General features: G+C 45.5%; 1 protein-coding gene across 1 annotated transcript in view; it reads left to right on the top strand.

Annotated features, from left to right (window-relative positions):
* ADAMTS9 (ADAM metallopeptidase with thrombospondin type 1 motif 9) overlaps positions 1–12,514 on the top strand; it is a 76,348-nt gene extending 63,834 nt beyond the window's left edge. Inside the window, exons 30-39 of the mRNA XM_062500388.1 lie at positions 2,298–2,468; positions 3,948–4,142; positions 5,941–6,073; positions 6,319–6,413; positions 6,559–6,653; positions 6,748–6,881; positions 8,389–8,480; positions 9,915–10,019; positions 12,022–12,116; positions 12,416–12,514. Of these exons, the coding sequence (XP_062356372.1) occupies positions 2,298–2,468; positions 3,948–4,142; positions 5,941–6,073; positions 6,319–6,413; positions 6,559–6,653; positions 6,748–6,881; positions 8,389–8,480; positions 9,915–10,019; positions 12,022–12,111 (1,110 nt within the window). The 3' untranslated portion in view covers positions 12,112–12,116; positions 12,416–12,514. The remainder of the gene's footprint in view (positions 1–2,297; positions 2,469–3,947; positions 4,143–5,940; positions 6,074–6,318; positions 6,414–6,558; positions 6,654–6,747; positions 6,882–8,388; positions 8,481–9,914; positions 10,020–12,021; positions 12,117–12,415) is intronic.
* The last annotated feature ends 904 nt before the right edge of the window (positions 12,515–13,418 follow it).

Raw genomic sequence — 13,418 nt, forward strand, 5'->3', positions numbered from 1 at the left:
AAAATACAAATAACCAAACTTTCAATTTCTGATGATGACAAAATGCACAGAGCTGGCTCAGGTTTATTTGGCCACACAACTGTTATTTGCAGACAAACCCAAATCACACTGGCCTATGCTTGGAAGTGTCAGTATCTCATCAGCAAGTAATGATTTTAAACAAGGATGGGCTTTTGATGTGATAGCTCTTCACTGCCAATGTTAGAAGATGCCTTGATGGCATATAGATGGTTTACCATCTTAAAGTGAAGCATGATTCAGTGTACTTTGCAAATTTAGTCTGAAGTATACATTAAGGAGATGAGACAAAATCAGGCTTGGTTCTTCCCACTCCTTTCAGGGTGTGTCCTTTGGCTGTGAGGGACCATGAAGCAATTCACTCTCTATTGCTGACCTCTTGCTGGGCTGGAAAAGCCAAACCCAAGAGGAGGGAAGCTCTGAGCATCCTGTGACCCCCACTCCCACTGTGCTGGAGAGTCCCTCCTTAGAGAGGAGCAGGAAGGTCAGAGTTCAGGCTGCCCCAAAAGGTGCCTGGAGAGCTGTCAGGGAAGTTCCCTGATGATGGAGCTGTAGTGGTGCCATATTCACACACAATGACCCCCTTTCAGTTTTTACTTATGTAATAGGGAGATAATCAGAGATGGGAAAATACAGCCACTTTGTTTGCTTTCTGGGGAAATCACACTCCAGCAAATTCCTCCAGCCCCTGTAGGATTGCCATGTTTCAGCACAGACCTAGAAGGAGCTTCCACTCCAAGGACTCAAAGCAAGAGAGTAAATAAGGTTGAAAGCACACAAAGCCCTTGGGGTCTTCTGGCAGACTGCAGATTTTGCAATGTTGACTGTTGCCTAAGAGCTCCTAAGTTATTCCTTTGGAATAAATGCTGCTTTGTGGAGCTGCCTCTCCTTCCCCATCCCTTTCCACTTTGCCCCAGTTTTAAATATTTACACTAAACATGATGTTGTGCTCACTTTGCTCTCCTGGTTTGCTGTTGCTGCCACAGACTGATCTGATTTTTCAATATTCTCTAATAATTTACACTCCTGGTTCTGACAGCTAATTACAGAAACAGGGCCATGACAGCACCTGCATTTTGTAATTAGCTGAACCCACTAAGATCTTCCTAATTGCTGGCTGGCCAGGAGGGCAGGAGCTGCTTCAGGGAGGCTGAAAATGATGTTTGGAGGGTAAGGCTCTAACTAGATTAAACTGGCACAGTGTTCCAAGCCTAGGTGACTTCAAATGTTTTTTCTGTACAGATTGGGATGGTCTGATTGGACATTTTATCCTTTTCCTTAAGGGAAGACATTTCCTACATGTTCTATAAAATGATTATTTTCATGCATTTTTCTCCTTGTTAATCCAGTTAGTTGAAAGTGTTAGAAGTCCATTACAGGCAATAACTAAAAGAAAATAGGGTTTTATCTAGACAGCTACTCTTACACTGATTTATTTTGTTGTACGTGTTTTTCTAAGATGCTCTCCAAGGACAGCCTTACTCCCAGAAACACAGCCTCACAGTCAGGCTCATTTTTCCAAGACAAGTAGAGAAAGAAATGAGTCCTTGAAGTCTCCAAAAGGATCTGGGGAGCAGTTGTACTTGGCTAGCATGGGTTGCTCTTAATATCAGGCAGGGCAGTGTTTAAAAAATAATAAACCTGCCCGTCTGCCTCCAGTGCAGTAGTTGCAGAGTTGTGTTCGAGGCTAGGCTGGGTGAAGCTCTGAGCAGCCTGGTCTAGTGGAAGGTGTCCCTGCCCATGGCAGAGGGTTGGAATGAGATGATCTCTAAGGTCTTTTTCACACAAACTGTTCTATGATGATTCTGTGTCCCCCCATGCCAAGGCAGAGAGCTAGGGAAGGGGTTCCTCCCATACCAACCACCAGCAGTGTGATTTTTCAAGGGGGATGGTTGAGTTGTCATTCTCCAAACAGTATTTACTAGGGGCTGAAATAATGGGGTTTGGCCCCTTTCTTCTCCCCTTGCCCTATCTCCTGGCCTAGCATGCCCAATCCTGCATCTTTTGATCTTATCACAGCTGGACCCCACATCTGCCCCATCCCAATACCTATGACCCTGGTTTCTCCTCTCTCCTGTCGATGTGGGTCAGTACCTCCAGAGGTCAGGAGCAGTTTGGCACAGCAGCACGTGGCACAGCAGGGTCCAGGTGGAAAATTTTCTCCCAGGTGATACCTGTGACAGTTTACAGGGGCTACTGGGAGGAGGGCTTGCTCTGGATATGGATTCATTTGCTGGAGTCCCTAAGGGGTTGCCTGAACTGTTGTTTCTTGCCCACAGTGCACAAAGACGTGCGGGGAGGCGTCCCGGTTCCGCAAGGTGTTCTGTGTGGATGAGGACAAGCAGCTGCAGAACAGCGGCTACTGCGACGGCAGCACACGCCCCCCCGAGATGGAGAGCTGCAGGCTGCCCCCCTGCGAGTACATCTGGATCACGGGAGAGTGGTCAGAGGTGAGTCCCCATCCCCGCCCCTGCACCAGGCCACGCTCTCCTCCTCTCAGCACTGCCCTTGCTGAGGTATTGCAACCCAAATCAACAGTGGCAAGGCAGCGCTGTGGGTTTTAATTGCTAATTTTTGGTTTATTTCGGTGGGCAGTTTCCCTGTTGGATGGAAAGGAGCAGTGCTGTGGGAGATAACCAGGATATTAAAGACTAAAAGCAGCATGCTCAGGCTCCTAGCTAATATTATCTGGAGGCAATTTTCTTCCAAAGCACTGTGCATTCAGCAGGCACCCTCTTTGGTTTTCTGCTGGTTTATTTCATTTATTTAATTAATTGGTTTGATTCCCATCCACTCCTTGGGGGCTCTGGGGCCCTGTGAGTTGTGTAAGGGTCCGGGTGTGCATCATGGGGGAGAGGCAAGCCTAGAGGTGACCATGAGGGTACATCCTTCCTCAGTGGTGTCTTTGCAGGGGCAAGGACCCAGAGTGAGGGAAGGCAGGACATTCACCCTCACAGCTGAGAGGCAAGGAAAATAGATGAGTTTTCTTTGCAGCAGGCGCCACATGCGGGAGGACCCAGGCTAATCTCAGCCTGTTTCCTTCTGCAGCCAGTGAAGGATTACTTTCCAGTTGGAGAAACAGCAGAGGCAAATGACAAGGCAGCTGCTGACACAGCACTGATTAAAAAGAAAGAACGAGAAAAGGGAAAAAAGAAAACATGCCAGGACTGAGGGGGAGGAGAGACAAGTCACCTGAGATAGCACAAGGAGGGAGAAACGTGGAGACATGAGAATATCTCAGAGCAGCCTGTTCTCCTGAGCAGTTTCTTAAGGGAAATACTGAGGTGCCTTTCAGGCTGGAGTTCTGGCTGTTCCCTGTCCAGGCACCCTCTACCCATTCCCAGTGCCTGGGAGACCACCTGAGAGCACATGAAGTCAGAGAGGTGAAGAGGGCTTACAGAGCCAGAGTTTGGCTCTCCCCACGTCCCACTCAGGCCTTTGAGGAGGAGGGCAGAAGTGCTGTTATCCTCTAATTACAATGAAAAATTTCTCATTCTTCTAGTTGCTGACAAGTACCTGCAATTCAGGGCCAACCTTGACCATTTTCTATCTCTGTGTATCCCATGGCAAAAAAACACCACCAAACCAAACCAACTAATAGAGACATTTCCAAATTCCCAAGGATCTTCTGCTCCTTTTTTTGTGATTGGGAAGAAATAACACATGCCCAGGAGGCAGCCTGGAGTAGGGAGTCCTGGACCAGCTGTAGATCCAGCCCAGAGAGGAACTAGGTGCTCAAAGATAGTGTCGGGGACCAGCCCACTCATAGTAGCCACTTAAAATATTAATGACTGCCTTAAATAGATACCAGTGATCCCTTGAAGCAGTTTCCTGTGTTAAAAGCTGACAGGCCTGGTTTCCTCCCCTCCTGTTTTGGGCAGCCTTCCTGAAGTGGAAGTGGTGCTCACTGGTATTTCCTCTGCCCGCAGTGCTCCGTCACCTGCGGCAAGGGCTACAGGCAGCGCCTCGTGTCCTGCAGTGAGATTTACACCGGGAAGGACCACTACGAGTATGGGTACCAGAACATGGTCAACTGTCCTGGCACACAGCCCCCCAACATCCAGCCCTGCTACCTCGGAGAGTGCCCCATCTCAGCCTCCTGGCGTGTCGGCAACTGGGGAAGCGTAAGTTGGGCAATTTCTTTTTTGGCCAAACAACCTGAGGAACAACCTGAGGTTTTTAAGACTGAAGGTTTGGCAGGGGAATGTTTTAGAGCTGTTTAAATTAATGCATTGAATACTCTGGTGCAGCAGCAGGTATGTGTAGGGCTCCAGACTTCACACTGAACCCATCTGAATGGGGGAGTCCCAGCAGCTACAAGTAGAGTCATTCATGAAAATTGGGATGTAGCCAACATTCGTGGCCATGTTGATGGCCTTGCTGAATGCTTAGTCAGAAAGTGGGGTCACTGCAGAAAACAAAGAGCCTTGTGCTCGAAGGACTGGTGGGTCACTGGCAACTGCAGTTGATCCCACTTGGCCACGTGTATGACAAAGTCTTGGGAGCCAGCATTAGGCTGAAACACTGGTCATTTGAGCCTTAGAAGAATTTTTTTCGTCTTCTTTTCTCCCCCTCCTTCTCACAACTGCTGGGACGGGTCAAGAGAAAGAACTTGGCCTTTCTGCTAAAGTTATTTGTGTTGAGCTTCTTCTGGGACCTGAACTACAAGATCAAATTTTAGTTAAGGTGATAACATTTCACTTCTTAGGGCTTCTGACATTCTTTGAAATGTGATGTTTCTCCCATAAACTTGATTTATTAACCCAGCTCAGGCATTTGTAGGAATTTGTCAAACCTTTACAAGGTGATGAGTGTCAAGCCAAGTAAAACATAGTAGAAGTTGTCAAGGTAACTGGCAAAGCCATTTGAAACATAAGTTCCTCCTGCCCCATAGGAATCTTCAGATCCTCCCTGCAAGTCAGCACAGAGGAGTTACAGCAAAGAGCTCAGCCTCAATTAATTGGTATCTTCCCTCAGAATTTAAGTGCAAAGTATCCAACTCATTAATCCAACTTCACTGCAAAGAGCATTCATTTCAGAGAGCAAGACCTTTCTCGTCACTTGGAGCTGCTGAATGTCCCAGTGACCACCAAGTGCCATGACCTTGTCAGCTGTGTTTTTGAAAAGGATTTAATGTAAAATGCCATCACCTTTGATGGACAGAGTCCTACTCAACACTTTAGCTAAGTTTTATGGAACTGGACTTGATAAAGGGCAAATGCCCAAGCTGTGAATACCATGAGCCATTGAAGACTAATTTCTTCATGGTGTATTCCTTTAGAATAATCGTTTCTAAATGGATGAGCAACTTAATTTTCTTTATAGCCTAACCTGGTAGCTGTAGAAAGAGCTGATTTTCATTTTTCAAGTATTTGAAAGAAGTTGTGGATGGGGAGCAAGATGCTCCCATCTTCCATAGCCCACACTCAGTAGCTGGATGCTCTGCTGCTTGGTAGCTCCAGTAACTTGTCCAATTTCAGCCTTAGGATTGCCCTTAGTCTGGGTGATTTGAGGATTACCCAGTGTTTGCACAGATGTAGCCATTTTCCCAGCAGGTGAGGGAAGAGAAGATTATGATGCTCCTTCTTTTTTTGGTGCAATTGGCATAGAAAACAACAATCTTCCTAATGTGAAAAATAAGCAATTTCACTTGAGCACATGGTTCACTTTAACCCGCTGCCTCATCCAGCAACGTGTGCAAACACTGAGCAGAGTATGGTATCTTGAAGTAATCAAAGATAATAAGAAAGGGATTAATTAGGACTACTCATTTGATTAAAATTAAGCCTGTGTTTGAACACTTCACAGGACTGGAGTCTTTGCTGTTGTCTCTGTACAAGGGAAACCATCTGTCTCTGTTCTTTCTTCTGGAGCCCATAAACCCTTGAGATAAACCAGGAATCTCTGTCTTGTGTCCTGCAGTGCTCTGTCACCTGTGGAGTTGGGGTCATGCACCGCTCAGTGCAGTGTTTGACCAATGATGACCAGGTCAGCAGCTTGTGCTATGTGGACCTGAAACCTGAAGAGAGGAGGACATGCCACAATGTCCATGACTGTAAGTCTGCAGATTTACACCTTCTTTTGCCTTTCTCATGGCTTCAGCATCTTTTCCCATCACACTCCTAGAGACTTGCAGTATTTCCAAGCATTGGGAACCATCCAAGTAAGGACTAAGACACTTCAGGGAAACCTGTTAAAAATAAAAAGGATGTTTTGATGCTTTGGAAGCCTAAGAGTGTTCCAAAAAAAAATTTGAAGCATAGTTGTTCAGTGACTACAAATATTTCTGTTTTGTTTCAGGTGAATTACCAAGGAGTTGCAAAGATGTTAAAAATCTTGAAGGTGTCACTGAGGATGGTGAATATTTCCTGCAAGTCAAAGGAAAGACATTAAAGGTGCATTTCAGCAACAGAATGATAGTTAATTGATTTTCTAAAGGTCCAAGAGGACCCTGCATATGGTCTTTACTTCCACTCTTGGATTTTCTGGCTTTGGTTCTCTCTCTTTGCACATGACACAATTCTGGCTTCTGTCTCTCAGGTGTATTGCTCTGGGATGCAGACTGACAGCCCAAAGGAATATGTGACCCTTGTAAACGGGGATGCAGAGAATTTTTCAGAGGTGTATGGATACAGGTAAGAAATCCCGTAATCATGAACCTCACAGTGTTTTTCTTTTCCGTGGCAATATTTCCTGGTCATGAGTAGAAAGGATTTTCTTTTGATTTAGATTGCATAACCCGACCGAGTGTCCGTTTAACGGGAGCAGACGAGAAGACTGCCAGTGTAGGAAAGATTACACAGCAGCTGGGTTTTCCACCTTCAGCAAAGTAAGGCTGGACCTGAACACTATGCAAATAATAAGTGAGTAAAAACAGGGCCTTGCCATTAAAAAAATGTTTATTGTACACAAATATAGCTGTAACTACAAGCAAGCAATAGTTCTCTAGTGAGCAATATTCTTGAGAATTCCTGTTAAAAGCCATTTTTAGACTTGGTCACCTGTTTGCTGCTTTATACTTGGAGACTGCAACTTGAGTACATCATCAGAGATGTTTGTGTTACTTCTCTGTAAAACAGGAAGATACTAAAGCTGGTGTATCTGCTCTGCAGAATGATTATTTGCATGCTCCCAGCAACTCAGTGTATTTTGTGAAGGATTTTAAATTTATTTCATTTGGTCCCCTCTCTTCAGACTGGACTCAGACACAAAGCCTAACCAGGAAGGAGCTGCCCCGCCCCCTCACCCCCTTCATTTTACTCAGAGAAGTGTCAGGAGATCCCAGTGTGTGTGTCTCCACCAGGGTGGGGATGCTCTTCCCAGTTGCCAGGGCAGAGGAGTCTCTTGGCAGAGCCAGACCACGGGGGAATAACTTGTGTTGAGGGCTGGGGACATGGATTTGCAGTGGAGAAAGAGTATAGCTGTACAATATGAGTAACACACTGTCTCTTTTGTCATTCCTGTGAGCTGGGAGCCCATCCCACCACCAGAGACCCTTTAGCATTCCACGGGGTTATGGTTTCAGTCCCCCTGACTCCACTGCTATCAGTTACCAGCAAATGTTTTAAAAATACAACATATTGTTGGGAGTTCATTCTGTAAATAGCTAAGTGGTTTTTTAGCAAATCAAAATCCTTCCCTGTAAAACGACTCTTTATCTGATAAGTGGGTTTTATCACTTAATTTTCAAGACCTCCCAGTCTATCAATCTGTAAAAAGCAACTAATAATCTGTAAAAGCTCCTAGGTAAAGATCTCAAAGGAACCACCCTCTGGGAATTTGATACCAGCTCCCTTTGAATTTCAAAAGGAGCTGGGCACCTACCTCTGTCAGGCAGGAGCTATCTCACATCCCCATCTAAATGAGTCTCAGTTACTTCAGATCCCTTCAGAGCAAAATACTTCAATTCCCTTTGAAAACCCGACCCCTGGGCTGGGGCAGCCGGGAGAGCAGGGATGTTGTTTGCTTTTGTTTAAAAGAGAGATTTAGAAGGTGCTGTAGCCTTCTTGAAAGTGGGGAAGTTTTTGATAGGGAAACAAACCCCAAGCCAAGGGTTTGAGTTTTGTTGTTATTTATACCTTGTTCTTAAATCACCAACAGATTTAAACTGAGCTGTAAATCCTGAGTGTAAGTGTCCTGTTAAATTCAGTGCTCATGTGCTGGGAATCACATGTGGGATGAATCAGAAGATTTAATATTAAAAAATATAGTAATCTTGATTTCATAAAAATATAGTAGTCTTCACTTCATACATTAATATGGGAAGCCAGCTTTGGTGAATTTAAACATTAGTAAAGGGCATGTTTACATTAATTTTGTCTCTCTCCCTGCATCTTTCTGTCCATGTTATTCACCATCTCTTCTCCACAGCAACTGATTTACAGTTTGCACAGACACATGATGGACGACCTGTTCCTTATGCCACTGCTGGGGACTGCTACAGTGCTGCCAAATGCCCGCAGGTATTTGACAAGAGCATTTAACAGGAATTGGTGCCATTTGTTATGTTCAGGCCCTCTATTAATTACTGCCGATCGCAGTAGCCCAACTTCAGTGAGTGGCACATCCTTATCTCAGCGGTCTGAAACTTTTCCCTTTGTGAAGATAGAGAAAGTAATGGGGGAAGTTCTGAACCGGTGGCTGGTTAAGAGACATTCCCTAGGGCATTCCCAGTAAAGGAGAAAAGGAAGAAGAAAGAGGCTGTGGGGGGAAAACTGGGTTTTACCTGCATAGTTGAAGATGGGGGTTCAGTCCATGACAGGACTTGGTGGAAATGCTGGGCAGAGAGAGCAGTAGGGAGTAGATACTTTTCAAAAGTCTGTAAGAGATAAATAACACTGTGTTAGGGATGGCTTGCTGCATGTTTCCAGCACACCTACTTTTTGTGGGGCTGGGGATGATAAGTGATCTGTTTGGATAGTCCAAGGTATTGGGTGGGTGTTATTGGCAAAGGGCATTAACAGGGAGTCACAGCAGCAGACGGCAGAGGGCAAACTTCTCCATCTCCTTCCCTCCCTGCTTTCAGAGCTGACACTTTCCTGCACAGCTCAGCAGCTTAGGGATTGACTCCTTACCTCAGGAACGCTCATAAATGTTAATATCCATCCACCCGACCCAGACAGTTCGCTCCTTACAGAAAATCAGTATTCCCGAGGCATCAAGTGCAAGGAGCAAAGCTAACAGCCATCTGGTACTGGCCGGCTGTGCTGGGCTGTGGGTCAGCCTGGGGATGTGTCCAAAGGATCCCTCCACGGGTCCAGAAATCAACAGGGCTGGAATCTGCCATGGGGGTGAGGGGAGGGCTGGGGGGGCTGAGCATTGGATGCTGGTATAGTCCTTCATTTTCCATCCATCTTTTTCGTTTTGAGAAAGGGTGGAATTAAGTGTTTTAAAGAAATAAGCAAATGGAAGAGTTTCTATTTCACTAGTGTTGGGGGGGGGGGGGGGGGGGGCAAAAACCAGTGGAAAATAAGGAAAACAAGGACAAGTGTGCCCTCTCCAGCTGAGGAGGGAGCAGTGACAGCGGCTGCAGCATATCCCTGATGTTCCTTCCCATCTGCTGCTGGAGCACGTCAGGCTCTGCAGTTTGCTATGGGAAAGCCAACAATGCCCTCAGCCGGCAGGGAAGCAGCAGTGCAAAACCAAGAAAAAGTGGGAAATTGGGGTAAAACAGTCAAAACCTGGCGGGGGGAAAGGCAGTTCAAAAGCAATCTGAAGCTCCTGCTTCTCTGCAGCCACCAAGGAGAAGAAATTCCTAATGTGAGCCATGCTGTGATTTGTACAGTGATCATGGTCAAAGCAATGGAAAACAAGGAAAACATTGCATGTCACACCATGGCATGCCAGGAGTCTGGAGCATGGCATTTTGGGATAACCAAGCTCTTCTTGTTTTTTAGGGTCGCTTCAGCATAGACCTGTATGGGACAGGCTTGTCCCTAATGGGAACAGCCAAGTGGCTCTCACAAGGGAATTACGCTGTGTCAGAAATTCAGAAATCCCCAGTAAGTTGTAACTTTAATTATGGCTGTACCTGCTCATCAGGAGTTTTTAATCACAACATTGTCATTCATGGCAACATCTTCCAATAGAGACTAACAAAAAATGAACATCTGACATTAAAGTGTTGCATGTAACTGTACTGGGGCCAGGCCCTTGCAGGTTTAACTTGATCAGAGTTGTTGCAATTAATTAGTCTGCTTAACTGTGAAGCTGAAAGCACTGAGTGCTGTGGGGCAGATACATCCTTAATCAGTTGCCTGAGATGTCCAGCATGGAGTGTGCATCACAGGGCAGGGCAGCAGGGCAGCAGGGCAGGGTCAGGGCTGCAGAGCAGAGTTGGATCTGCAGGTAGGGTCTGGTGCCAAGCAAGTGGCCTGTGTAGGAATTGTTCCCAACACATCTCTGATAAAGCATGGAGGATGTGGACCTTCCTGCTGCTCTGGTCTGGGTTTATCTCCTTGGGAAAGTCTCGAGTCACTGGAGGGCTGCAGAGGCACCATCCCTTGTCACTGCCTGTGGCTCTGCTGGCTGGAGCCTCAGGGTAAGCCAGGCAGCCCTTCACAATCTCTCATAGCCAAATTTGTACTCGTACTGCTTAATTTGCCTGCCTGCTAACACCTCCTGCAGTCACTGTGTGCCTTCACTCTGTTGTTTCTGTGTCATAGTCTGAAATGGTAGAAACCTAGGATTGCGTTTTTGGCTGTTACTTCATGTGAGTCATCCCAATTGCCCCTGTTAAAACTCTCCAAAGGAGGTCACCATCATTTAATAAACAGCAATTTGCAAAATATCTTCTCCTGAACTGCTCTCAGTCTCTCCCCATGGCTCTGGGGAGCATGAGTCTACTCTGTGCTGGTGCTTTTAGAGGAGAACTAATGCCACAGCTCTGAGCACGCTCCAAGTGGAAGAGGACCAGCATAGGTCCTGCATGTCAGTTCCAGCAGGTGCTTTTCTATTCTCCCCTTCTAAAAGGAGAGAAGTCAACTTTGGGGTTGCAGAAAACATCATGGCTGGCAGAATTAAAACAAACTTTAAGGAACAGGGGTGCTCAAAAATCCTCCATCACCTGGTGGCATCTGTCAAGTGCTGTTCCAAGGGTGTAATTGCCTGCAGGAGCAGAAGAAAGAACGGTATAGTGAGAAGAGATGATAGCAGCCTGCTGCAGTCACAGATCGATAATGTCAAGGGCAGGGTGGAGCTTGTTTAAAAATAAACGCTTTGTGCAAGCTTGTTGTGTGCTTAAGTCCAATTTTCTGGTAATTGAGGGTTGAATTCCCCTCAAGGACTGTCTGTCCATTGTAATGACCAAGAGGAGAAAGACTCTGCAGAGATGAGATAAGGAAAGCCAGATGGAGGTATTAATCTTCCGAGTCAAGCCCAGAGTTGCACCCTACTTGCTGGGCTCACCTGGAGACCAGGTTAACCTCAGGACCACTCCATACTTACACCTTCTGGCTGTGGGAAGGAGAGGAGGGTTGGTATCTCAGCAAGTGACATCACCTTACCCCACCACTTTCCCTCCTTTCTTGTCTCTGGAGCCACTCCAGGACTTCCTCTTCTCAGTGGATGTTTTCTGGTATTAACTGCAAATACCTTTCCCATGGTCAGGCAGAGCTGAGCAGAAAAAACCCAGAGTGGTTTTGCTCTTGCATGAGCCAAGTTTTCTACTCATTACTATTATTCACTGTGGGGCAAACTGGAGAAAGCAGATACCCTTGAGATTCCCTCCAAATGGCCTTCTCCTTGGGCAGCTTTCAATTTAAAAAATCAAAACTACCCTTTCCTATTTGTGTCCACTATTTGTCTTTAGTGCTGACCTGCTAGCACTAAAGAGAATTACATTTGTGTATATTTGAATGCAGCAGTGATTTCATAGATTTATTCTGGCATCATTTGTTTTCTTACACACCCTAGAAACCATGGCTTGAGTAACCCAGCTCTGGCCCTTCTAAGTGTGGAATCCCTGAGCTCTTGCTGAGCTGTTATTTCTGATTTTGCATGCAGGATGGTACCAAAGTAGTAGGAAGATGTGGTGGTTACTGTGGGAAGTGCACTCCATCATCTGGAACAGGCCTCGACATTCAGGTGTTATAGCAGTGGTGAGTGCTCAGCTGCTTCTGCATGAAGGAAAATCTTCCCCAAAATGCCCTGAAGGAGCACATCAGGCCATGCTTGCAAAAAGACATTGAGTGCATTGGTGACAGCCACCCAACCCACACAGCATCCCAGTGGGATCCCCTGCTCCCCCAGGAACCCTTGTAGATACAGCACTGTCACCTGGAAACACCTCCCCACTTACTTTTGCTCTGCTCTTGTGCCAGTTTCTCTAGGCTTTCTTTAGTGACATGTGCCAGAGGCGAGGATGACTCTGAATGTGCACTTGTTCTCTGTTTTCCAGGTTCTCTGGGAGCAGCCAAAGGAGATGAGAGATGGATGAAGGATAGTGATGCAATACCTCTGCCTTCCACTTTTATATCTGTGTATATGTGTATATAGATTGCATATTCCTAATGTACAGTATAATATTTATGTTTGGGTTTATTTATTTTGATTTAATATTTTTGTACGTAAAATCATTATATTAAGGCTGCTTTTACTATTTTTATTTTTTATTGTTAAATCCTGCAGTCAAACCACTGCATTTTGCATACTCTACATTATATGTAGCATTATGACAAGTGATACTTTATTGTCACTGTGTTCAGTTGTTTACTTTCAGTCTGTAATTTTCCTTCAGTTATGGGCTGCTTTGGCCCTCCACGGTGCTACACAATCTGCATAGGGGTATTTTTGGCATTTCAATCTGTCTTTATGCAAGGAAATTAGACAAGATGTGCTCAAATTTTTATTTTTAGGGATTAGGCTGACAGCACTCAAGGGAAACATGACAATGAATACTGTGCTAGTTGCATCAGCAATCTTTATCTTTAGGTATGTTTTGAATTTCACATGACCTCTGTGGCCAGTGCTGAAAACACTGGTTTGGTGCTAACATGATATTTATTAATGCTCTGTAGTTTAAGTTAATCCAGTGCCTTTATCATTGAAGAAGGGGATGAAGCAGAAAAATTGCCAGGCACTTCAAATCAATTAAGATCTACCCCGGGTTTAGGAAAATTCCTGCAGATTGATCTTCAGCTCAAGCCCCTTTTTTTAGGGTTCTGAAGTGAACTCACTTTTTTAAAAAAACGTATCTTTGTCTCCTAATTGCATGTGCCACTGTGCTTCCTGACTCCATCTGGAAGCAGGGTATTAACTCATCCCAGACAGGCTGATCAGGCCATATGTTTCCTTGGGCTGTGTGCTCAGAAGAGATGTACTTTCTTACAGACTTTGTTCCAAAATCCTAGCATGAAGCTGAAAGCATCCCTGTGGTGTTCCCTCCCCATGGGGCTGGTGAG

The sequence above is a fragment of the Cinclus cinclus genome, chromosome 12, assembly GCF_963662255.1.
Source record: "Cinclus cinclus chromosome 12, bCinCin1.1, whole genome shotgun sequence".
Taxonomy (NCBI): domain Eukaryota; kingdom Metazoa; phylum Chordata; class Aves; order Passeriformes; family Cinclidae; genus Cinclus; species Cinclus cinclus.